This window comes from Chenopodium quinoa, unplaced genomic scaffold (genome assembly GCF_001683475.1).
Source record: "Chenopodium quinoa cultivar QQ74 unplaced genomic scaffold, ASM168347v1, whole genome shotgun sequence".
NCBI lineage: Eukaryota > Viridiplantae > Streptophyta > Magnoliopsida > Caryophyllales > Amaranthaceae > Chenopodium > Chenopodium quinoa.
In genome coordinates, this window is record NW_018742738.1 from 4068216 (window position 1) to 4094381 (window position 26166).

The 26166-nt window shown below is 34.4% G+C and overlaps 1 protein-coding gene across 1 annotated transcript; it reads left to right on the forward strand.

Annotated features, from left to right (window-relative positions):
- Positions 1-25887, forward strand: LOC110724150 (translocon at the outer membrane of chloroplasts 64-like). The gene is made up of 13 exons (XM_021903539.1): positions 1-432; positions 1278-1430; positions 1881-2005; positions 10519-10644; positions 12932-13114; positions 15473-15617; positions 16691-16859; positions 18224-18358; positions 18487-18687; positions 22285-22412; positions 23063-23114; positions 24522-24591; positions 25279-25887. The coding sequence occupies exons 1-13, from the start codon at positions 227-229 to the stop codon at positions 25359-25361; spliced, it is 1776 nt and encodes a 591-aa protein (XP_021759231.1). The 5' UTR covers positions 1-226; the 3' UTR covers positions 25362-25887.
- Positions 25888-26166: the final 279 nt, after the last annotated feature.

Here is a 26166-nt window from a genome sequence, read left to right on the forward strand (position 1 = left end):
TCAATGCGATGACGTCTTGCCGATTGCCGGTTGCCGATTGCGTTTATAGATGTATCGTAGGTGTCTGTGTCATTTAGTTTCTTGTAATTTTTCACTTCTCAAGAACGACCACAAACAAGAGGTCTCTCTCTACCTCAACCCCAAAACCCCATCCCTTTAAACTTAAACAACCTACAAAGTACAACTACAGTAAACCTATTCTCGAAATTCTCTCTCTTTCTTATCAATGGCGTCTTCTTCTGCCAATATATGGGTGATGCTTGGACTGGGTTTGGCTGGTACTATTTTACTTATGACACAAAAGCTCAAAAAGGCCGTCAAAGAAGACTTTGGAGCATTCATTCAGAAACTAAAACTTGTTCCTCCTCCTCAACCTGCTCCTCCGAAAGCTCCTCACCCCCTTACTACTCTTACTTTCGCAGTTTCTGATTTGTAAGTGCTTAATTTATTCGTTTGTCTGGTTCAAATTATTCCTACTTAAATATTCTTTAATGGGTTTAATTAGTGTTAATCAATAAGATATTTGGAAATTGTTTGCTTAGTTGAGATTTTGATAAGTTTTGGTTAGTGTTTTATTTATTTATTTATTTATTATTAGTTTAGAATTCAAGGAATTTGATGGATAATTTTTGTGTTTTTGATGATACCAATTAGGCAATTGCACCACTATGTTGTTTGTTTAGGTGGGTTCTTCTAGTAAATTATTTGCAGAGGTATATGTGTTATTTTGTAATTATGTTGTTATTTGTTACGAGTAATTGCTTTTCATTGTGATACTTAGGGAGTGTATGGTTTGTTGTAAAATGAGTTCATGGAAAATGGTTTTCCCATTTTACCTCATTTTCCTTTGCTTGGTTTGTGAAACGGTGTAAAACAATTTTTCTAATGGTGGAAAACTAGCGGAAAACATTATTCTTTACAATACACGGGAAACCATGTTTTCCTCCCTCTTATTTTCTTTATTCTCATCCATCTTTACCTTTCCACCCCATTTGCAATTTCCCTGTAACTTTTCTGGTAAGGAAACAAATAAATGAATATTACGAGTAATTTGTAATTGTGGAATTCCTCGAAAATATGTTTTCCAAGAAAAATTGCTTTTTCATTGGAATTGGTTTTTGTGTCAAACCAAATAGAGCCTTATCATTAAGGTCATTGCCATTTAATTTCACGTATCGTTACTGGAACAACTTCATTTCTTGTCATTGTCATATATCGAAGGTCATTGTCTTTTCAAGCACTGTAATAAGATTTTTTTTCCCCTCATATTATTGCAGAATTGACATTGAGGGACATGTGACCGGCTTTGGTAATCCGGATTGGGCTAGGACTCATGAGGCTGTTTCGAGGACTGCTTCTGTGGTGTCAACTCTGGTTGACGGTGGTGCTACATGTATTGGGAAGACTATTATCGATGAGATGGCATACAGGTTACTCACTACTTTTTCGGTTTTCTGCAAATTCTTATATGGCATTATGTGGTGCATATTCCATAAACGTTATTATGGAGATGATATTTTTCGTAGAATTTTAAAACACAGGAATAACTAAATGCTTATGGTTGTAATTGAATTTGGCCAACCCTATCATATTGGGATCAAGGCTTTGTGGCTGCAAGTGTATCTATACTCCAATAATAATATAAGATTTCTGAGAAAACTGTGCCTCTTACTCTTTATCTTAATAGTTGGATGAGATCACAGAGTATGACAATCAATTCATTGATATCGTGTCCTAGTTCTATTGAAAGAACCATTGATATGTGTTGAAAGTGTTTTCTGGTATCTGTATTGTTTAGAAATCTAGTGTTTGCAAGATCATATCTTAGAAGGGCATTTTTGTGTTTTGTTTTGCTCACATTCACCACTTAATATTTTCAGTGTTAATGGAGAAAATAAGCACTATGGTACACCAACAAATCCTGGAGTACATGATAGAATTCCTGGGGGATCTTGTAGTGGAGCTGCTGTTTCTGTTGCTGCTAACCTAGTTGACTTCTCTGTGGGTGAGCTTTATAAGAGTTACCTTTTCTGATATGTAACTCTTGCATCTTAGCAGGCTGATGTTAGAATGGGAAGTATATTTGCTAATGGTTATATAAATATGACTGAGTGTGTAAAGATTTGTCGTATTCTTTTGAAATAGTGGAATTCTTTATCTTAGATAGAAATGTGTTTTTTTTTTTTTGAAAAATGTAATCTAATAATCTCACCTTTATTCGGTCTTCCATAAAAAAATCCCACCTTTTGAAATTCCACCTTTGACCCTCATCTTCAATCAACAATCCCTTTTACTTACATCCTGTAAACATGTTATTTTTTTTTTTTTAATTATCTTTTATTTTTTTCTAAATCTCTCCTTGGGCCACCGATCCACCGCCATAACACCAACTGAATTGCAACCCTACCATGGCTACCCTCACCCCCACCCACCACAAAACTCTCTAGCCACACTAGAAAACCCTTTAACCACCCTGAAAACCCCACCCACCTTGAAAACACAACCTAAGCCACGAAAATCACCACCCCAAGCCACGAAAATCACCACCCCAAGCCACAAAAAACACCACCAGCCTGAAAAACATCACCTCAAGCCCCGATACACCACCACCTATCCCCGAAAAACACCACATTGTTGCACGGGGACGCCTTATGACTAGTGTCCCCCGTCCCCGGGACGTCACGGGTACGGATACACCTCGGGAACGACCCCGGGGCGCGTCTGACTTTTTGGGGACGTTTTCGGGACGCGAGTGAGGCGAGTGAGGCTGAACGCCGTCCCCAAGTGTAATTTTGGGCATTTTAAATACTTGTTTTGAGTTTGTCGACCCATCAATTCATAGTTTCACACTTCAAAACTCTCGGCGGTGGAATTTGGCAGTGGCGGCCTTCGAAAATTCCCCTCTCTTTTTCCCCAATTTTGAAACCCTAATTTCCCAATTCAATCACTACCCATGCTGAACTCTTCATAATGCATGATTAGATTATGTTATTTAAATTGTGGGATATAAATTGTAAAATTTGAGAGTGATAATGGAAGAATAAGGGCAACAATGGTGGAGCTTTCGACAATGGTGGGCAATGCAGCGGAAGAAGTATTGGTAGACATTTTTATTTTGTTTTAATGCTTCACAAAGTTTCATATGTGGTTGGCCACACCGTACGACCGACCACAATTTTTTTTTATTTACAAATCTTCTCTCTCCTCTCTCTGTCCTCTTTACCCACGCATCATGCATCACCATTAATTCTCCACCCATTCTCCATCCATTTTCTCTCTCCTCCTTCCCAAATTCAGCTACACTCATTTTCTCTCTCCTCCTTCCCAAATTCAGCTATAGGTTTCTCATTAATTCTCCACCCATGCTGCCACTTTCTCATTCTCCTACAAGCTAGAGGTTATTAAGGTTAAATTCAGCCATTTTCATGGCCAAAGTTGGCCTTTTTAACCATATTCAGAGTGAAATTTGAAGCCATTAAAATTTTAAGGTATTAACTCATTTAATTTTTTTAAACGATTATAATTTTTTTTTTCATGGTGTTTTTAGTTTATGGCTGTCGTGGTGTGGGTGTGTTTGGGTGGGTCTAGTTGGGTAGGGATCTAGTGGTGGGTAAGGTTTGGGTGTGGTTTTGGTGTGGTTTGGGTGCTATCGTGGTGTGGGTCTGGTTGGGTGTGGTTTAGGTGTGGTTTGGTTGTGGGTGTAATAAACACTTTAGCATCTTTGCCCGAATCCTCTTGCCGCACTCTTTCAATTGCACCTTTTGAATCTGAAAGAAATCAGAATATTTGACCATCCTTTATCAGCAATGATGGACATGATGGACAACCCTGTATGTATTGCTTTTTTTTTTTCTCCCCAAAGGCACTTGTGTTTTTTGTTGGAAGCCAATGATCCAATTGCCATTTGAACCCTGACTTTGGACAATTACTTTGGACAATTATCCTGACTTTTTAGCTACTTTGGACAATTAATCACTTTGGACAATTAATGGGTTTAACTACTTTCGCAGTTCACTGGGAAAACTTTGGATAATTCCTAGAATTAATTACTTTCGCAGTTCACCGGGAAACTTTTGATGGCATTCATAGCATTTTTGAAATCAAATTTTTTGTTTGAAGTGAAGTTTGAGAAAATGAAATCATCCAAGCGAGGGTTACCAACATGGATAGGAATACTAGTGCAAACATTCAAGATCTGCTGCGGGATTACAAAAGAAAGATTACCAAAATTCCATTGATTAAGCATAATATTCTCTTCCCCGTTATTTAAAGGCCCTTGAATCATACATCTAAGAGAAGAATTACCCGTCTAATTATCATAACAAAGAAGGATGTGTCTCCCTTCCCCCACTCCCCATTGAATATAACTTTCCCATACCCTTCCAGAGATGTGAGCCGTACTTAAAAGATATGAACAGATTATTACTCTTAGTGTACTTATCTTTTAGCACTCTCATAGCAAGGTTGTTATCCCGATTTAACATTCTCCACCAAAGCTTTAACATGTAAGCCCTATAAAGAGTACTAGCTATAGGAGTTATAACAACTTAAGAATTGCTAACTCAAATATTAATAAGGATTATAAGAAAGAATTCATATGGGTTACAACTCGAAATAACAAAATATACTTCTTTGAATTAAATTACATCTCCATATATCCCCCCTTTAATTTCTCTCTTATCATCTACCTTCTTTTATTTCTCCTTCCTCTCATTCCAATGAAAAGAACAACTCTATATATATAACTTATGAATTACTAAACAAACAAAGGACGAGAATTATTCTCATCTTGAACAACAACTTATTTAAGCCAATGCTATTAACAACAATCTAATAATAAAAAATGCTATTTTAAAGTTTGTATTTTGAACACACCCCCTTAAACTTTAAATTTCATCCTGAACATATTTCTCAATCTATTGAATGTGTCTAGAGATAGAGGCTTCGTAAATATGTCTGCATCTTGCTCATATGTATTACAATACTTCAGTGTGATATTGTGATTGTTCCTTGTTTAACTTGTTCTCGAAGAAAATGAAATCGAGTATCAATATGCTTGCTTCTCCCATGTTGTACTGGATTCTTAGCAAGTTTTATTGTTGACACAATGTCAACATACACTATCGTAGACTCCTCTTGAGCATGACAAAGTTCTTTTAGGAGATTTCTTAACCATAATGCTTCACACACCGCAGATGCTATATATTCTGCTTCACAACTTGATAATGCCACTACTGGCTGTTTTTTAGAACTCCAAGTAAAAGCAGTTGATCCTAGATAAAATGCATATCCTGTTGTACTTTTTCTCTCATCTAGATCTCCAGCCCAATTGCTATCAGAATAACCAAATAATTTTGCTTCATCTCCATAAGAATAGAACATTCCATAATCTAATGTACCTTTTATATACCTTACGATTCTCTTTGCAGTGCACCAATGTGACTCTTTCGGTGTCTCCATGTATCTACTAACAAGCCCGACTCCATATACAATGTCTGGCCTAGTTATGGTTAAATATCTTAGGCTTCCAACAAGACTCTTGTATAAAGTTGGATTAATTAATTTTCCTTCTCCTGATTTCGTCATTTTATTCCCGTCGCTACAGGAGTGCTCATAAGTTTGCATGAGTCCATCTTAAACTTTTCAAGTATTTCTTTCGCATAAATGAAAATTCCATCTTCAGATTGCTTTACCTCAATGCCTAGAAAGAAGTTCATTAGCCTATCATTTCAAATTCTTTGAACATTGCCGCTTTGAAATCATTAAACATACTTTGGTTGTTGCCGGTGAATAATAGATCATCAACATAGAAACTTACTATAAGAATATCATCACCATTCTTCACATACACAACATGTTCGTATGGACACTTAATAAAACCATTCCGGATAAACATCCGTCTATACGTGTATTCCAAGCTCGTGGGGCTTGCTTTAAACCATAAAGTGCCTTTTTCAAACGAAGCACTTTATTTTCTTCTTCTTTGATGACAAAACCGTCTGGTTGTTCCACATAAACTTCTGACTTAACATCAAATTGATATATCTTCCATTTGTGATGTGCGACAAGTGAGATCATCATTAATACAGTGCCTAAACGAGCTACATGAGCAAATACTTCATCATAATCAACACCATACTTTTACTTGTATCCTTTTGCTACAAGTCTTGCTTTGTATCTTTCAATGCTTCCATTTTACACCTCTTTTTATCTTATAAACCCATTTTACACCTATGGCCTTATGGCCTTCTGGCAATGTAGCCAATTCCCATGTATCATTTTCCTCTATTGACTGGATTCCTCTTTCATAGTAGATCTCCATTCCTCTTCTCCTAATGCTTCTTCAAAATTAATGGGTTCATGGTCTGCATATAAGCAGAATAAATCAACTTCATTAACTTCATTTGTTTCTTCATATATGTCTATGAGAGTTCTCATTTTAACCGGTGTTTTTGATGATGAGTCTGATCTTTCAGTTGATGGTGATGATGAATCATTATTATTTCTTATGTTCCTCGATTGAGTTTGTTCATAATTCTTTTCTGTAATATCATTATACTCTTCAAACACAATATTTCTTTCTCCTTTTCCTTTTCTTGATCATCCCATTTTCATGATTCTCCTTCACTAAAGATTACTTCTCACTCTCAATCAACTTTCCACTGATTGGATTGTATAATTTATAAGTTTTGGATTGTGAATTGTATCCAATGAAGATACATTTCTCACCACGATCATCTAACTTCTTTCTCTTTGCCTCACCACTCCATGCTTCTTATGGTGTCATATTCTTTACACTCTTTGTAGGACAACGATTTAGAATATAGGTTGTCCATGCAACAACTTCTCCCAGAGGCAATCCTCTTTCTTTTAAAATGCTTCTTATCATGTCTAGTATTGTTCGATTCTTCCGTTCGACAATTCCATTTTGTTGAGGTGTATAGGAGGCTGCAAATTGTTGTCTAATTCTTGCATCTCTATAGAAATATTTTAATATATTTGATGTATATTGGCCTCCTCGATCAGACCTAAGTGTTTTCAACTTACATCCGTTTTCTAGCTCAACTCGAGCCTTAAATTGTACGAATGTATCAAATGCAGCTGACTTTTCCTTCAGCATATACACCCACAATTTTCTACTATAATCATCAATGAAGGTAATAAAATAGCGATTACCTCCCAAAGATATTGGCTCCAATGGTCCACATATATTTGTGTGTACTAATTCTAATGGTGCTTTAGCCCTCCATGATAATCCTTGTTGGAATGGAAGTCTAGCTAGTTTTCCAGTTTTGCGCATTTCACAAACTTGTTTAGGGTCTTCTATGGTAGGTAATCCATGCACCATATTCTTTGATTGCAAAAGTTTTAGGCCATTGAAATGCAAATGCCCAAAACGTTTATGCCATTTCCATGACTCATTCTCCATAACACCATAGAAACATTTTTGAACCTTTGTGTTAAGTTGCAATGGAAACATGCGATTCTTCGCCATTTTTGATTGAGCAATAATTCTTCCAGTATTATCTTCTTTTAATTGAAGATTATTACCCTCCATATGAACAACATATCCTTTTTCTAAAAGTTGCTCAATACTGAGAATGTTACTTTGCATATTAGGTACGTAATAAACATTAGAAATAAATTCTTCATTTCCATTCTTAAGAAAAAATCGTATTTTTCTTTTACCTTCAACTTGTAGTTTGGATGAATCTCCCAAACTCACATTACCTTGAATCTTTTCATCAAGGTCTATGAAAAATTCTTTTCTTTCTCTCACACATATGGTTGCTAGCTCCAGAATCGAAAAACCACATGTCTTGCTGGCTTCTTCATGTGCTAGTTACAATGTAGGACTTTTTTCATTGTTTCTTGATGACTCAGCAAAATTTAATCGATTGCCTTGATCCTTTTGTTTGTTCCAACACTCACATGCACAATGTCCATATTTTTGACAATTGTAGCATTGATTGTCTTTTGATTTACCGCCAAAGCTTCTCTCATTACTTTGGTTGCGAGGTTGATAGTTATTACGACCTCTTCCTCGTCCACGAAATCCGCCTCGTCGATTTCCACTTCTTTGTTCATTTAATGACAACTTTGATTTAAGTGCTTGCTCTATAATACCAGGTTCATCATTCTTCTGAATTCTTTGTTCATGTACTTGAAGAGACCCCATAAGTTCTTCTATTGATAATGAATCAATATCTTTTGATTCTTCTATCGTAGGTAATATATGGTTAAATTTTTTATTGCATGATCGTAGTACTTTCTCAACAATCTTTTTATCTTCAATCTTTTCTCCATTTAATTTCTGTTTGTTAACATTTGTAAGTAGTCGAGAAAAATATTCAGTGATTGACTCATTACTATTCATTTTGATTTCCTCAAATTCACCTCGTAGTGCTTGTAGGCGAATTTTTCGAACTCTCTCGACTCCTTTAAATAAAGTTGCAAGATTATCCCAAGCTTCCTTGCTTGTGGTTGCATTTGATATTTTTACAAATGTTTCACGGTCTAAACCTGCTTAGATAAAAATAGTGCTCTTTGATCTTTCTTCTGATTTTCTTTCAACTTATCTTTCTTCTCTTTAGTTAATGTCGCTTTTGTTTCATCTAATGGATTTTCAAACCCATAATTAACAATTTCCCACAAATCTTAGGAACCAAATAATGCTTTCATTTTGATGCACCAATCTTCATATTGGTCTTTTGACAACTGGGGTACTTGTGGTTGAACAAAGTTTGTAGACATTTTGAGATATTGCAAATAACGTGGCTCTGATACCAAATGTAGGAGTTATAACAATTTACGAATTGCTAACTCAAATATTAATAAGGATTATAAGAAAGAATTCATACGGGTTACAACCCGAAATAACAAAATATACTTCTTTGAATTAAATTACATCTCCTTATATCTCCCCTTTAATTTCTCTCTTATCATCTACCTTCTTTTATCTCTCCTTCCTCTCATTCCAATGAAAAGAACAACTTTATATATATAACTTCTGAATTACTAAACAAACAAAGGACGAGAATTATTCTCATCTTGAACCACTACTTATTTAAGCCAATGCTATTAACAATCTAATAATAAAAAATGCTATTTTAAAGTTTGTATTTTCAACACTAGCACACTTAATACCCAAACCTCCTTCCTCTTTAGGTGTAGCAATTTTTTCCCACCTCACAAGATGAATACCTCTACTAGAGTCCCCTTTTCCCCAAAGAAAGTTGCTGATTTTTTTGTTGAAGGATTTGAGAGTCTTTTCAGGAATGAGCATACACTGCATATTGTAGTTAAGGAGAGTGTTGAAGACAAAATTCACAAGGCAGAGTTCCCAGCCCTAGATAGAAACCCTAGATAGAAACTTGGGCTTCCACGTGGCTAGCTTTGAGTGGATTTTTTGAGTTATGAACTCCACTTTTGCTTTGGAAGGTCTGGTGCTAGATATTGGAAATCCTAAATAAGGACTCAGAACTTCAGTTTCGATGTTGATATAATCAGAGAATAATTTTTTATCAGCAAGAGAATTGTTTTTTTTGAGAAGAAGACCTTACTCTTAGCATTGCTTATAGCAAGAGTAGTGTTTTTTGAGAAGAAAACTTAAATAAGGACATATCACTAAATTGATCTAGCACGTGCTTTAGCACCATATTTTCAATTGAGGTTTCCCCAAAAAGCAAAATATCATCGGCAAAAAGCAAGTAGGAGATCAGATTAGTCTTTTTCCCCATATATAAAGGAGTCCATACCTTTTTATGAACAACTTCATGGATCAACTTGGAAAGTATTTTCATAGCAATGATAAAAAGGTATGGTGACATGGGATCGCCTTGGCAAATTCCTTGGAGAAGCTATGAGTATGAATGCCATTAACAAGCACAGAAGAAGACACCGATGAAATACAACTCAAAATTAGCTTGATGCGGGGGGGGGGGGGATTAAGACCAAAATTTGTACGGTAATCACGCACAAAATGCCATTTAATTTGTCATAGGCTTTTTCAAGGTCTAATTTAAGAATAAACCACCCCTTTCTACTTTTCCTATTCCTCATGGAATGAAGAATTTCATTGACAATAATGACATTTGTCTCTGTACCCCTATCTGGAAGGAAGCTATTTTGGTTTGGGGAAATTCTACTAGGAAGAAAAACCCTTAACCTATAAGCAAAGATGTTTGCCACACTTATATATATGGTATTGCTAAGACTAATTGGCCGATATCTTAGCAAAAATTAAATAGCTTAGTATACAGGAGGAATCACTCTCTCATCATAATTAAATAGCTTAGTAATAAAGAAATTTAAAAAGCTTAGTATCTTCATTAAATATATCTTTTGCAAATTCTTTTAAACTTTTAATGTGGTTTTTATTTCCTAACAACCTTGATTCCTTGCTTTTTTTTTTGATATCTTCTTTAAGAGATGGAGATCTTTTGTGGCCTCTGTCTTTGGATATGTTATGTAAATTTTCATATAGCCTTGTTGATTATAGGGTTACTATGTTGGCAGGTATTGATGCTATTGGTGGTGTTCGATTGCCGTCTGGATTTTGTGGTATCATTGGATTTAGAGCGTCACATGGGTCTATTTCACAATCAGGGATTATTCCCGTCTCACCAAGTCTTGATACAATAGGTATTTGTTTATTAGTTTCTTGTTAAATATTTATTTATCTATCTTATTTAGTTATCATGTGGTTGAGATACCTAGAGAACCATACTTACAAAGTGGAATCTCCAGGAAGATGATGTTATGAAATTGATCTACTTTAGTAAAGCTTTGTGCCTAAGACTTTTAAAATAAAGATTTGGTGATTTCAATCCCAAACTCTTGATTTGTTTCTTGTCTAAAAATGAAAGAAACGATATGTTACATTAATGGAACTCATAAGATGTACAATTACTCGATGTTAATTTGAGTAGGTTTGGTCAACACTTAAAGTCAACATATCTTTGACCTATCCATATAATGTTTTATGTTAGATTATATTACTATTTTGATGCGAGGTTAGTAGGGTGGTGAAGGACTCTTGATGTGCTAAAAAGCTACTATGCATTATCCTAGTCCAATTAGGATAATTCGTATCTTTTAAAAATGTTTTATTATGTGGCTTTATTAGTTTATGAAGGATTGATTTTTACGTGTAAAAAAAGATGTATTTTATCATCTAAAAAAAAGGATGTATTTTACTATTTTGGGAGGCTTAGCCTAGTTAGGTGTTTATTTTCTATGCTAATTAGGATTCTTTGTTAGATTAATCTAGGATTTATGTTGCCTGCATACAGGGCTTTAGGATGTTATTTTATGTGTGTAATTAAGATAAATAGATTCAAAGATTTGTGATAAAAATTATGACAGTAGGTGAAATGCTTATTTGACCAAATCTTGCAATTCTAGTTTGGTTTATTATTTGGTTTGTTAGATCAAATCGTTTAGTTTAGGTCTGTTTGACTCTAAATCAAATACCTATATTTTGTGAAGACTGTTTGTTGTACCAAAATCATATTATTAATCAACTGGGGACTGTTTGGTTCATTACTCATAAAGAAATGGAATCAAGAAATCGAAAGGAAAGGAAAGTTGGCCAAACCCACTAATTTCCCTAGCATGCTTGGTTCAAGAAGGTTAGGAAATACATTTAGTCTTATGGGAGTTTTGTGTTGAATGGGGACTATCAATCTGACATGAGGTATGACTGAACAAGTTTGTCATTACCCTTGCTCAGATAGCTAGATGTAATATTGAATAATTAAATGATTTGGTTCACGTGATTTTTTTAAAATCATTTTCATAATTGATTTTTATTTTTTTAAAACTGTTGTGTCTTTTTATTAGAAGAAACTTTTCACTATGTGTCTTTTTTCATTTTGTTCTCCTCACTTTAAAAAATCTATCATTAACTTCTCAATTTTTTTTGTTTGACTTACTACCCAAGTACCCATTTGTATATTACTCCCTCCGTTTTTAAATACTTGCTCCATTTTCCTTTTCCGACCGTTTTGAGATACTTGCTCCATTTCTTTATTTGGAATAATATTGAATAATTAAATGATTTGGTTCACGTGGTTTTTTTTAAATCATTTTCATAATTGATTTTTATTTTTTTTAAAACTGTTGTGTCTTTTTATTAGAAGAAACTTTTCACTATGTGTCTTTTTTCATTTTGTTCTCCTCACTTTAAAAAATCTATCATTAACTTCTCAATTTTTTTTGTTTGACTTACTACCCAAGTACCCATTTGTATATTACTCCCTCCGTTTTTAAATACTTGCTCCATTTTCCTTTTTCGACCGTTTTGAGATACTTGCTCCATTTCTTTATTTGGAAAGCTTTTACAATATTTAATTAATTTCTCTCACCAAGTGGACCCAACAATATTAATTTTATATTCTCTCTCCTTCAATTCTCTCCACTACTTTTGTTTTTGTTTTTTACAATTTTTTATTCTTCCACCAACCCCACTACCTTCATATTTTATTACTCTATCCAATTTCTCCTAAAACTTCGCGAATGGAGAAATAGAGCAAGTATTTAAAAACGGAGGGAGTATTATTTTCCACTCACTTCTACTTTGTTTCATTTTGGCAAATCTCCTATACTAGCTTATCACTCTTACCCTACCTTTTTTTTACATTTTCCCGTTCTCTCCCCTACCTTATTTACCTTTCTTACACTCACCCATCTTTTTACTCTAACCCTTATATTTTATCCACCTTTTTTCATCCACACATTCACCTTTTCTAAAATTTTTAAAGTATGTTAGTAGTTTACTCTCATTCCGTTTGGGGTTGTTTTGGAAAGTTTTTAAAGTATGTTAGTAGTTTACCGTGAATATGCATTCCTAAAATTAAGAGGAGAATTATTTGAGGAGTTAGTATATTTATATTGGCAACTAAATTATTCAATTGTTTGAATTTCACAGGTTTTTGTGCCAAGGATCCTGACGTGCTACGGCGGGCTGTTTATGTTGTGATGAAACTTCAATTTTCAGCTCAGAGAAGTCCTAGGCAAATAATAATTGCTGATGACTGCTTTGAGCTGATTAAACTTCCTGTTGATCAAGTGATTCAGCCTGTGATTAGATCTACGGAGAAGTTGTTTGGAAGTATGTTTTCACATCCTTTGTGTAGTTGTCTGTCTTATATTGATATAGTCATTGAAATTTGACCTAATATTGCTGTATAATATTATTATAGATCACTGTCTCACTGATAATGTAACAATGCCACCCCTTCCTTTCCTCTACATTTTAATCCTTTTATTGTCTGTTTTTACGTTAGAATTTAATGTTAAGGGAATCCTTCTGATCTCTCTATAGTTGTTGAGGAGCCTGTTAACCTCTTAATTGCTGCTCTGTTTAATTCACATAAAGGGATGAGGATTTAACATGTGTATTTTCTGGTTGTCTTACTGAGGCAGTGAAAGCACACTCCGTGGATTCTAGTTGTGATTAGCATGGCATTGCTGACTAAAGGTGGCACAAGGGACTGTAGGGATCTAAAGGTGTTACGTAATAGCCTGTCTATAGCTTGTGAAATCTACAGGGACAGGGATGCATGATGCTATATGCAAGTGTATACTTTCCCAGGGATAGAAGAATCAAATATAGAATTAAATATTTTCAGTGAAGTGCTAAATATGATTAGAGAGACTGAATGTAGAGATTGGATTTCTAGTTGTAGATAATTTTTGAGTATTAACTTTTGGTATAAATTGATTGGGAAGCTCAGTGGGTTTTAATTAGGCCCTTTATTCAAAGCATCCCCTGATGCCAGCTTCGCCAATGCTGGTTGAGCATTTCTACCTTTGTTAGGTGCTTCAAAGTGTAATTGTTTAGGGTGAGATACTAACATGTTTACAAATTGGGATGTCATATTGGGGTCCTTAAAGTCTATCTATGTTTGAAAGTTCAGGGTATGGTTTTTTTTTTTAGTGGATCAACTCCCTATGGGGCCCTTGTCGGTCTCAGACAGTGGCGGAGGGAGGGGGGTACAAGGGGGGACAACTGTCCCCCCACTTCAATAAAAAAAAATTAGTTAAAACTAATTATGTGCAGCAAAAACCATAAGAAAAAGGGTTTGGTTCAATGGTTTCAGGGCTTACTAGTAGTCTCCATGGTCATGGGTTCAATCCCTTTGACCAACATTTTTTTCTTCTTATTTTTATTTTAAAGTTTTCCTCTTTTCTTGCATGTTTCTTTACTTCACACATTCAATTAGAAGTAATACATAGTACTACTTAATGGCATCATGTTCTAACTTTTAAATTACCATAGTAATTTACATAATTTATTTTTTTATTTTTTTTTATATAAATGCATACATTACAACCCTAAATTATTGGTTATAGTAGGAATTTCGGGTAAAGGTGTTTGGTTTTATTATATATCTCAATATAAATTAAATTGTCACGGGTTTAAAAACTTTGAACCTATGGATCCGCTATTGACCAAATTTGAATAAGAAATTGTTTATTTGTTAGGATTATCGTGAATTAGAAATCACATTTATGAATTATTTGATAATTTTGATTGTATATTACTTTCAAAACAAAAATGAATATTTGAAGGTGAAGTTGTTATTGTAAATATGCTTTTTTTTTTTCAATTTTTGGACTGTATAACTAAGAAATTTGGATTTCCAGGTTGTAAAACTTATAAATATTAAGCAAAGTCCCTACAATTTCTTGTATGTTTAAAAGGTTTGTCCATTTATAGAATGTACGCCACCTTTAGTCCGTCCCCCTAGGTGAAAAATCCTGGCTGCGCCACTTTTCTCAGAAATTAGTATATTTAATAAATTCTGAATTGTGATAGTTGCTGACAGTCTTAGTCCGCAATATCTCTTTTCTGGTTTCTTCCTCTTCACTTATCACCTATCTCTCTCTATTCCCCCTTCCCTCTCTATTCATATGTCTTGGGAATGTTATGGGCTTTATTTGGTTTCAATTGTACTCTTCTCGACTCTCTAGATTCCGAGACTTCCTTAGGCTATGCTTTTCTTGTATAGTATGATTGACTCGCTGGTTTTCTCTGCCCCTCTTCAGCATCTTAAGACATTGTTTAGTTCAAATCATTTTGAGTCCTCATTCTTTCTATTCTTACCTTGAAAGTTCATTCTCTCTTTGTTTCATGTTGGCTTTCGGAAAATTTAAGGCGTGACGATAGCATGTAGATTCAATCTATATTAATACCAATTCTCTAAATTATCATTGAAGTAATTTTGACATGAGGAGGTGCACTTAATATTGTTTCAAGTGCGATGACTAGTGATGAAAAAAATATTACGGTATCATCTATCTTGTGCCCATTGAATAAGAAACATCTAAAAAGGCAAAGTACAGAAATTTCTTGTTAAAAATTTGTGCTCAAATGTTGGTTTTAAGTTCTTAGTTGTTGCAGCATCATCATCATGATTCATTTTATGTAACTCTGTATCCATGAATTTAATTAGTAGTATTTCAGGGCAAGTAATAAAGCATGAAAATCTCGGAGCATACTTAAGTTCAAAAGTTTCAAGCTTGTTGGAATTGTTTGCTAAGAAAAATAACGATCAAGTGAAGACATCTACAATAAATCTGCTTGCACATGTGATGCAGTCCCTTCTAAGGTATTCATATCGTCTAATAGCTCGTTAATTCTGCATGCTTGTAAAATTACTTCATATTATTATTGTAAATTATGTGGAGAATATCTATCATGACAGAGTTTAGTATTTTTTTTTTTATTGATAATACTTGGATATCCTTATTGCTGTTTGCAATAGTACAAATGTTGATGCAATTCTTATATTTTAATACACATTTCATTAGTTTGTTTTTGTTATCGATTCCTGCATAGATATTGAAATTGTATGTGCTCTATTGACATTATGCCTTCAGGATTGATAAGATTATTCTTCTAATTAGATTTACTAAAAAACAAAATAGGGTTTTTCCTAGGAGCTTTCTATAGTCAAATTCTCTGAGCTTTCTATAGTCAAATTCTCTCATTCTGAAGAACGCAGATTAGCATCTCTTTATACTGTATCTACGGCAAAGGATTTAACTGAGCCGGTTTTCACTTGCTGATTGTGGTGACCCTTAGCTTTGAATCTCATGTTTTTTTTCCATTTTGTCTATTATTGTTCCTTCCGTCCCCAAGCGTTGCTCCATGGATGGAATTTGTGCATCCCACTGCACCATTTTCCACCTTGAAAACCTTAATTATACAGAGTTAAAATTATAAAAAAGTCAATATTACAAGAAGACGAATCTAATCATACTCCACATGACTATGTGTTTATTTACGAAAATCATAATTTGAGGTTGAAGAGGATTTGTGAGATTAGTTTCATAAACAAATGATGCAATATTTAGATTACACAGGAAGTGTTAATTTGGATTTTTTTTTTTTTATCCATTTTAGTAATGTATCTTGGATTAGGTGGGTTCTTTTATCCAAATTCTGTTATCCATGTTAAAAATGTATTTCTGACTGGGTGATTGATCCATCAAGTGTAATGTACTATTAGTACTAATATTACTATCTTTGTGTAATAGCTCTGGTGTTTTTTCCTTGCCCTTTTCTATGAAGATTAAGTGTTTTTTTGGACATGTTCTCTTTCTCTAATGGTAATGATAATAATGAAGACTCAATGATTTTCTTTTAGTATAGTTTACTTTATCTGAAATCTGATTACAGGTATGAGTTCAAGGAAAATCATGGAGAGTGGATTAATTTGGTGAAACCTGATGTAGGTGCTAGTATTAGAGCATTGTTTCATGAAGGTAATGTGATTGATGAGAGTGAGATTCAAAAGATGCACCGAGTCAAAACTGAAATGCGGCTTGCACTCAACTCTCTTTTGAAGGTATGGATCCCCATTTGATTATATAATATCCATGTTTAAACAGTTGTTGTCCCACTTTCTAAAAAATTCTTCTCTAATAACCAAGTAAAATAACTATAATAAGACCCCCTTAAAAAAAGTGGTACATGGTCCTTTTGCAGGGTTCTTAAATTGGAAGATTAATGGGCATAAGAATTGATGGAAAAGTAATCTAAAACCAAGTATTAGCCTATTGGCTGCTCAAAATTATGTAATTTTGAAATAGGCGTACCGGTTTGATTGGCTGATCACATTGCAGGCTGACTTTCAATGGTCAAAATTTTTTAATTCTTGTCAAATCAGGCTTGTTACAATTGTTGAAAAGCCATTGGGACTAACTTTTACCTTTAACTTGAAATTGTCCTTTATGTGTCAAGTGCTTTGGAAGATATACCTCTACAATGTAGACCCTTTGCAAATGAATTGCACTTTGCTTTCTCTATTCCATAAACCTTTGTTTCTTTAGATCCACATTCTTGAACTCCTAGGCCATTTGCTTGCCTTTAGGTGTTTCCGGGTGTTCCTACTCATAAGATTAAACAATAGGAGTTCGAGTACAAAATAAAAAAAAAAGCCAACAAATGAATCGAAACTGGCACAAACCAATAGAAGCAGGTTGAACATCTAATGAAAAAAAACAGAAGAAAACAAGGGGAAATATGCATTGAAAATTTGTGAGATGGTTGACAACTTGACATACACATCCAAGATTTAGTTCTAACTTTCAACTTGATCAGCTGCTTTAGTGGATTTTTCCCGCATCTTACACAAAAGAAGGACACATGGAAAGAGAGAAAGGGAATTGAGGATGTTGATGTAGTGACTTGACGTGGAAAGAGGGAAACGAAGACATTCCTGACATTTGACAATTCTCGTTATTGCCTCATTTTGGACGTTTCAGCCCTATGTAGCTTCTGGATGAGGAATAGCTGGTGTGAGTCTGGCTTGGCTAGTCATATGGCTTGAACGGATGACCAATAAGCAAACCTTAATGACCACCTCCAGGAAAATAGAACATTCCAATTCCTCAATCACTCATGAATGTCTGTTCTATGCGAATAGTTTCATAAAGATGGTTAGCTAGACGCCAATGAAGGCCAATATACTGGATGGGTGATTGTAAACACTTCAGCTTGCTTATACACAGAGTAGAAGTTACACTTTATTGCTCTAATATATATTTATGTGGGCCAGATTGGCGACTATGGAACTAGTAATAGTGATTGGCGAGTATGGAGCTAGTAATAGTTATTAGCGACTATGGAGCTAGTTTGAATTATTTGCTGAAGTGTGATAATGCCTGACTACCTGCTGACTTATCTACTATTGATGAATTATTTGAGCAGGATGATGGATTGCTGGTTATCCCTACATTTGCTGATCCACCCCCAAAAGTTGGTGGAAAAGAGATGTCATCAGAAACTTATTTGAGCCGTTTAAATAGTCTACAATCTATTACCAGCTTATCAGGATGCTGTCAGGTGAGATATTGGCTTTTTTTAATCTCTCTCTCTGGCTTTTATTTAATAATTTTTTATTTTTATGTGGTGAATTGTGATTGTTCAGGTTATCATCTTCCTTATATGATTTGTTTTGTCACTCAATGCAGGTTACGATACCTCTTGGATATCATAACAAGTGTCCACTTTCAGTGTCGTTTATAGCAAAGCATGGAGGTGATAGATTCTTGCTTGACATTGTACAAACCATGTATTCAAATATGCAGGAGCAAGTAGAAGTTGTTTCTAAATCAAAATCTACCTCCAATTCATACAGCCGGGAAAGATCTGCAGAGCTTTCGAAAGAAAAGGTCAAGCAGCTAATTCCCATGTTTATTTTCTTGTTTATGATGGTATAATTGGCTGTAAATTAAAACTTAAAAATGATAGCCCATGGTCAGGTCTGAGTTATTTTACTTGATTCTCATGAATAGAAGATTGGGGATACAGATTTCAGGAGACTGTTAATTTTCCCCTAGGGAAGCTAATCAAAATGAGAAGATACCCTACAAGGCTACAATGTGAATAAACCAAACTTAAATTTAGTGCCAGCCCTTGTCAAAATTTAATATTGGCAAAATAAAACCTACTCTAAATTCATTTTTTTAAGGAAATGTTCACTTTTGCTACCACTCAAACACCCCTCTTTCACTTTTGCCATCCATCTAAAATTTTATTTTATTTTTCTACCACCTAAATTCACATAATTTAAATTTCACTACCACTTAACGGAATCTATTAGGTCTGTGTTTAATATTATTCAAAATAAAAAAAAAATAAAAAAATCTAATAAATAAAAATAAAAAACACAGCATTGCCTATCCCCTACCGTTAGCCACCTTCCCCCCTACCATTTGCAACTCGCCACCACCTTCTCCCACCCATTCGAACCCTAAACAACCCAGAGCCACTACCTAAACGACTAAACCCACCACTCACCTAAACCCTCGTGGCTTCTCCTCTCCTCCTTAAAAACCCTCAATTCTTCTCCATACCGACACACTCAAACCTAGATCTACCACCTTAACCCACCTAAAACCACCCACCGATCCGACCGAATAACCATCCGAACTCGCTCACCTAAAACCAACCACCACAAACGGTCAAACCCACCATCACAACCCAAAACTTAAAAAAAAAATCGAAAACTAAAACAAGAAAACATACCTTTAAAACTGAAATTGGCCTCAATTTCACCTCGAATTTGGTTTACTAAGGCCAAATTCGACCATGAAATCTCTAGATGTAGATTTCATAGTTGAATTTGACTTTAAAAACCATTAATTCGCATGAAAGATGGCATGAGAAGAGCATGAGAAAGAGAGGCGTAAAGTAGAAGGAGAAAGAAAGAGAGCAGTGAGCGTGAGGAATAGGAGGACAGAGAAAGGAAAATAAAGAGGGGTGACGGCTTAGGGTTTCGGCTTTAGGCGCTGGCCGCGGGCAAGGGGTGAGGGGGCTAGGCGTTTTTTGGTGGCTAGTTTTTTTTTATTTTATTTTATTATTATTTAATTATTTTTTTGGTGGCTGATGGGGAGGCAGCTAGGGTGGCTGAGGAGGAAGGGGTGGCTGAAAGGTGACAGTGAGGGTGGCTGGATCTCACTAACGGAAATAATAACAGAAATTTTTAAGTGTTAGTGAAATTTAAATGATGTGATTTTAGGTGGTAGCAAAATAAAATTAAATTTTAGATGGGTAGCAAAAGTGAGACAGTGGTGTTTGAATGGTAGCAAAAGTGAAAATTTCCTTTTTTCTTTTTTTTTTATTACGCATTTCAATCTTCTACTAGCTTAGATTTTTTTCTTAAGACTGGTTTTGATTTTGAAAATGCTTTTTCTTCCAACATGCAAACTATTGGCAGTAGCATCAACCTTATAGCCACATTAGAATTTCTCATATCACTTTAAATTCTTTTGTTATTCAACCATCTTTTCATTCTTATTTTATAGATGCATGATACCCAACTCTTGAATAAAATTTAAGAACTGCTATTTTACAAAAAATATGCCTTGCCTATGTGATGCATGCACACCTTGCTTGCACCTCATTTGTGGTGTCTCTGAGCACCTTACCCATATTAAACCTAAGATGATTCTCTCTCATTGTATTTTTATAATGTGTTTCCTTAAATTAAAAAGATAGCTCTTACTTTTTCTCCTTATCTAATCTCCATTTCATGGACTTTTTGTTTCCATTGATTGCTACGAATACGTATAGAATAGAGGGAAATCAGCATTATCTTCTTCTTGCTAGACTTAAAAAGTAAAATGTACAACCTGAAATCAGTTGCAATGGGCCTTTTAACAAGTGACATTCATCATTAGGCAACACATCACAAAGCACCTAATCTTTAGTTGAGCCAATATATGAACTATGAAGCTTATATAGTCAAAGGGGTAGAGTTAAACTAGTATAAAAGGGCTATGAAAGAAACATTGGTGTGAGAACTCTTCTTACTATGTAATTCCAAAAAGAAGTTTTGTTTTTGTTTTTTTGTTTTTAAAACACAAAAAGAAGCACTTTAGGGTGCTAGTGATTAATGAAATTTAAGCTTCCTACCTATTATTGTCTCTTGGTTTATTTCTGATAGTGTCGTTGCATGTTTAAAAGCTCATAGGAGTACTTGTGAGTACCTAAAACATATTAAACTTGTCGGACTTGCATGTGCCTCCTGGACCGTCTTCGCCGTCACAAACCCTGATTGACCCTCAACTCCAACCTTGTCGTCAATAGGCAAGATTGACTTCCAACTTAACACTCCCTTGTGCTGCTTCATGATCACAAGCCCTTTTGGCACGTGGCTTATGCCATCGTCGCTAATTGGAAATAAAAGGCAAAATTCTGGTGTCAAAACACTTGGACGTGACATGTCTCCATAGGGCTTTCTTTAGTAGTCTAAACTCGACGAAGTGGTTTCTTATTATTGGCTTTTATGTTGCTACATATTTCATATGACATCTTGGTGTAATTACCTCTTATGTGTCAATACTAAATGTCTAAATCAGTTACATCATCAAGGACCAATGGAGTTACAATTAGGCCTTTTGGAAGAGCTTATGTTCCAGACCACCATTATATCTAGCTTGTGCTCTATGATTTCTTCCAAGTCACGCACACATCATCCAACTTTTCAAGATTCCCAGTTTAAATTTACATTGACATAAACCCCTGCAACTAGTATTGTAATTGAATACAAGTTTTTGTCAAGTAATCTCTAGGTGCAAAATCTGCCTTGTATGTTCCTTTAACTTTCTCATGATGTAATCTTAGGTTACCCTTTTCTTCTTTCATCATTCAAATCATCGAAATATTTTGATGCATATTTTAATTTAACAAATGCTAACTTGCACCTGTTAGTATCCTCATATTTCTTTATTTATTGGCAATTCTACGAAGTATACAAGAAGGCGTTTAGTATTTTACTTTTGTATTTTATTTATTTACCTTTGAGGCCCGAAAGGCCATACTCGATGCTTCCATCTTAGGCTCAATCTTGATGAGGCCTCTCATTGCACCTCCTCTCTGCCAAAAAATTAAAATAAAATTTAATAAAAAAATTTGCTTTTGCTATAAAGGTTCCTGAAACAAAATATTGGAAGTATCAGGATGTATGAATTGAATGTAAAAGTTGCTACATCAAGCTCCATCCTTGGAATGGTCAGCTCATACACGGTTGTACTCGTTTTGCTTCTTTAGAATGTTTCAAGCATAGATCTGATCATCTGAATGTGATCAATATAATTGTAATTGGGTAAGTGATTTCAACTGAACCTGAGGTTGCTTGGCCTGTACTTTGGAAATCCTAATGGGAGTTCAATGACTGGAAAGGATGTTCTTATAGAATCCGTAGCAATGTTCTATTTCATACTATCTTTCCCCAACACTTTTTTTTTTTTTTAACATTTAAACAGGGAAATCAAGCATTCAAAGAAAAGCAATGGCAAAAGGCTATTGGTTTTTATGGTGAAGCAATCAAGCTCTATGAAAGTAATGCAACATACTACAGTAACCGAGCTGCAGCATATCTTGAGCTTGGGAGGTACTTATTAAATATTTTGGAAACAATAGCTAGGTTTCTCAAACCGGTATATTTATTATATACTTTCCTTTTCCAGTTTACCCAAAAAAAATTCTTGACATTGTTTTTAATCTAATTGATCAAGTTAGAATATGTTACTCAACCAAAAGTACATTGCATTTTGGATCAATTGGAAATTTGTTTATAGCCTACTCTCTCCTCACCTTTACCATACTCTAGACTAGAGCCTTCCTAAAGGTATTTGGGTAACATTGTTGTTAATGTTGAAAATGGCTTTTGTAACAAAAGCCAGTAATTTATAGTTGTCAAAGAATTTATTTTCAATTAGGGAAAATACAACGCGTCTCCCGAGCAATTTGTATGATCTATGCCATATGGGTGACTAATTGCGCTTGTTTGTAAAATTAATTGAGATTATTGAGAAGCTAAAATAACTTGATGGTAATAGCTTGTAGAATCTAATGTACTAAAAGAAATTTTGGTCTAAGTTTCTTTACTATATACTTTCTCCCCCAATACCCACTCACCTTTTAATTTATACAGAGCAAAGTTGTTATTTGGGTATAAATTTTTGCTAGATGTTTAATTGTTTATTATATAGCCTCTGTAATGTCATAATGCTCACCCAATGCTAATTCTCCTGGCGTCAGCTTTGTCCAAGCAGAAGTGGATTGCACGAAAGCCATAGAACTTGATAGGAAGGTATGTAAATTCTGTCATAAAAGGTCCAACCACCTCTTGTGTATCACCTGTTTAATTTTTGAAACTTCTGATTGTTATATATTACCAATAGCAGGTTTTGTTGTCCCAGTCATCATTTATTCTGATGAATAAGGCATTACGTTTTAAAATATCTTTGTTCGTCTACAGATTAAATGATTTATTGATGAAGTTATCGCTGGCTAGAATTAAGTTTTAGTTTTTTGAAGATAACTAAAGAATGCCTTCTGAAATCACTACCACCTATAGTTATATGAAACGAGGAAATTGTAGACACCTTCATGGGGATTTTCTGTAACAATTTTGCATAATTTGTTAGAAAATGGCTTTTGTAGCTTATTTACTAAGTTTTCTCAGTTTTGTTTAAATGTTTTAGTTTGAGAATGACACAGTTTTCAAGCGAGTGTTTGATTGTGAAATCTCAATACGGTGACTGAAATGTTAAAAGTATTTTGCTCCGTTAAATAGGTATGTCAAAATATTGACATTTCATTAGCTGAGACCAAAACAATGCTATGTAGGTATAGTGGTATACTCTTGTACAAGGATACTTTTCTTTGTTATACATGTATATATAAGTAGAGAAGCATTAATTTTCCTTATCACGGGAAAAATTGAAGTATATTCCATTTCCATTTGGAAGGTCAAGTATCGTACATGGATACGAGCATTGTAGGTTTGGACGAGGCCACTGCTATGGATGACGTAGCTGAAGTTTATGTACTCATCATGGCAGTAAATGGAAGTTGCTTTAATTTTGGCATTTTAGGTTTTTGTATAATCTGTAACATATGGGTTGTGGGAGGCAGAAAGTGGAGGAAGGACATGTTAACATTTGTGTTTTTGAGTTCTGAGAGGTTGTTACCTTTAGGAGTAGAGGTATGTGAGGTCGTATGCTAGGTGGTTCGTTAGGTGGCACATGTCTTAGGCCATAAGGATGTACTTAGCCAATGATTAAGAGGTACATACATATATATATATATATATATATATATATATATATATATATATATATATATATATATATATATATATATATATTTTTGGTGCAATAAAAACTAATTCTTGAAATATAGCACATTTTATACATTTAAATTCTGGACAAGTACTTCTGAACATTTATCCAATCTGAACAAATTGTCAAATATGAACATTTGCATGGACAATTAACATTTTGTAGCAAATCAAATCCAGAATTTTATGTGAATTACTGTGAAGAATTTAGACCATAGTTATAATATTCTCAAATAATTAAGCGCAAGTTCTTTGTGTTTGAATTGCTCCTAGTCTTGAGAATTTCATTTCCCTGTTTTTTAAATTGCCATCTTGTTTGTATCCACAGAATTAAAGTAAATTGTTTCTCAGCCTTTATATGTCGTAATTGTGCAGAATGTGAAGGCATATTTACGTAGAGGGACAGCAAGAGAAATGCTTGGCTATTACAAAGAGGCAATTGAAGGTGTGTTGCAATCTTCCATTTACACCCCCTCCCCGCCCTGCCAAAAAAAAAAAAAAAAAAAAAAAACACCTGCATGGCCCCTAATAACCCCCCTTTTTTTAAGGAGAGCTGTGTTTGCCTCACGAGTATTGCTTTTGTTGTATGGAAAGTGAACTATGGCTTTGAATTTTAACACTAGATACTGAGCTAGAAGTGACTTTTGTAGAAGTTTTTCCAGTTAGCAGCATGTTGTCATCTGTAGTGTTTTTGTTATACAATTGCCAACTTATGATTCTTATAGTAAATCATAAATGATGCATAGTAATTAGAGATACCATTGTTCAGAAGGAATTGCCAAATTGCCCCAACATTTAGGGCCTGTTCTCATCAGATTATTTTCAGTTCTGTTCAGTTCAGCTCTAATAAGTTCGGTTCAGTTCAGCTCAGCTCAGCTCCTAAAAATTTCCTTATAAAATATTCAGTTAAGTTCAACTCTAATAAGTTCAGCTCAGCTAATTTCAGTCAATGAGAACAAACCCTTAATACCTAAAGATATGACAAATTTCTAACTGTCCTAGGTTAATTATTTCCACTCATTCTGTTACTCAATCTAAGTAGAAAAATCCAGTGAGTTTAAAGTGCTTTGTGGCAATCTAGCATGTGCTGTTATTCAGAAAATAACGAATAAAATAATGTCTTGTTTTGCAGATTTCAGATATGCCCTTGTTCTTGAACCAACAAACAAAAGAGCAGCTGTATCCATGGAAAGACTAAAGAACTTATTCCAGTAGGCTTAGGACTTAGGAGGATTAAGTTTTCTTCAAGCTTCAACTTTGAAGGTGTTGAAGAGCGTACAACATTTTCTTAAGGGGTCAGTATTTTGGTAAGACTGCCTGGATTCTCACTCCAATAGTTGTCTGGTATGGCTGAGGTAAGTTGGGCAGCATTTTGTCTTGGGGGCATTCTGGAAGGCTGACAAGTATTTTTCGCCTGAGATGAGTAGTATATACGGCATCTTCTCTCATTTGAGCAATTTGTTCCCAGAAGTTATCTGCAGACTAGTCCTAGTAATTTTGTATGCAACTTTATAGTGAGTTATTGTGGCAGCCTGTTGATATCGTGCTCAAATACAATTTTTAAACTAAAGTTTTCAATAATCCTTCACAATTCTCTTCATGGAGATCCTCTGAATCCTAATTTTACACTAGCAATTGCGGGTCTGCTGTGTCTGTTATATCATAGGCTACAGCTGCATTGTGATTAGTTTATCGTAATTCTATTGATCTGATTCGAATCAAACTGATTTAATTAATCTGACTTAGGTTGCTCTAATTTAAATCCGAGCACGATTTTTATATTTAATTAAGAATATAAATTTGAGAATATATTTGAGAATATATATATATATATATATATATATATATATATATATATATATATATATATATATATATATATATATATATATATATATATATATGAAGTAAAGAAGTTACAGTCGACTTTTATGAGATTTAAATGCCCAATGTTTATGAAGTATGTTATTTTTTATGTCAACATCATTATATTAAGGAAATTTTGACAATTATAATTTAC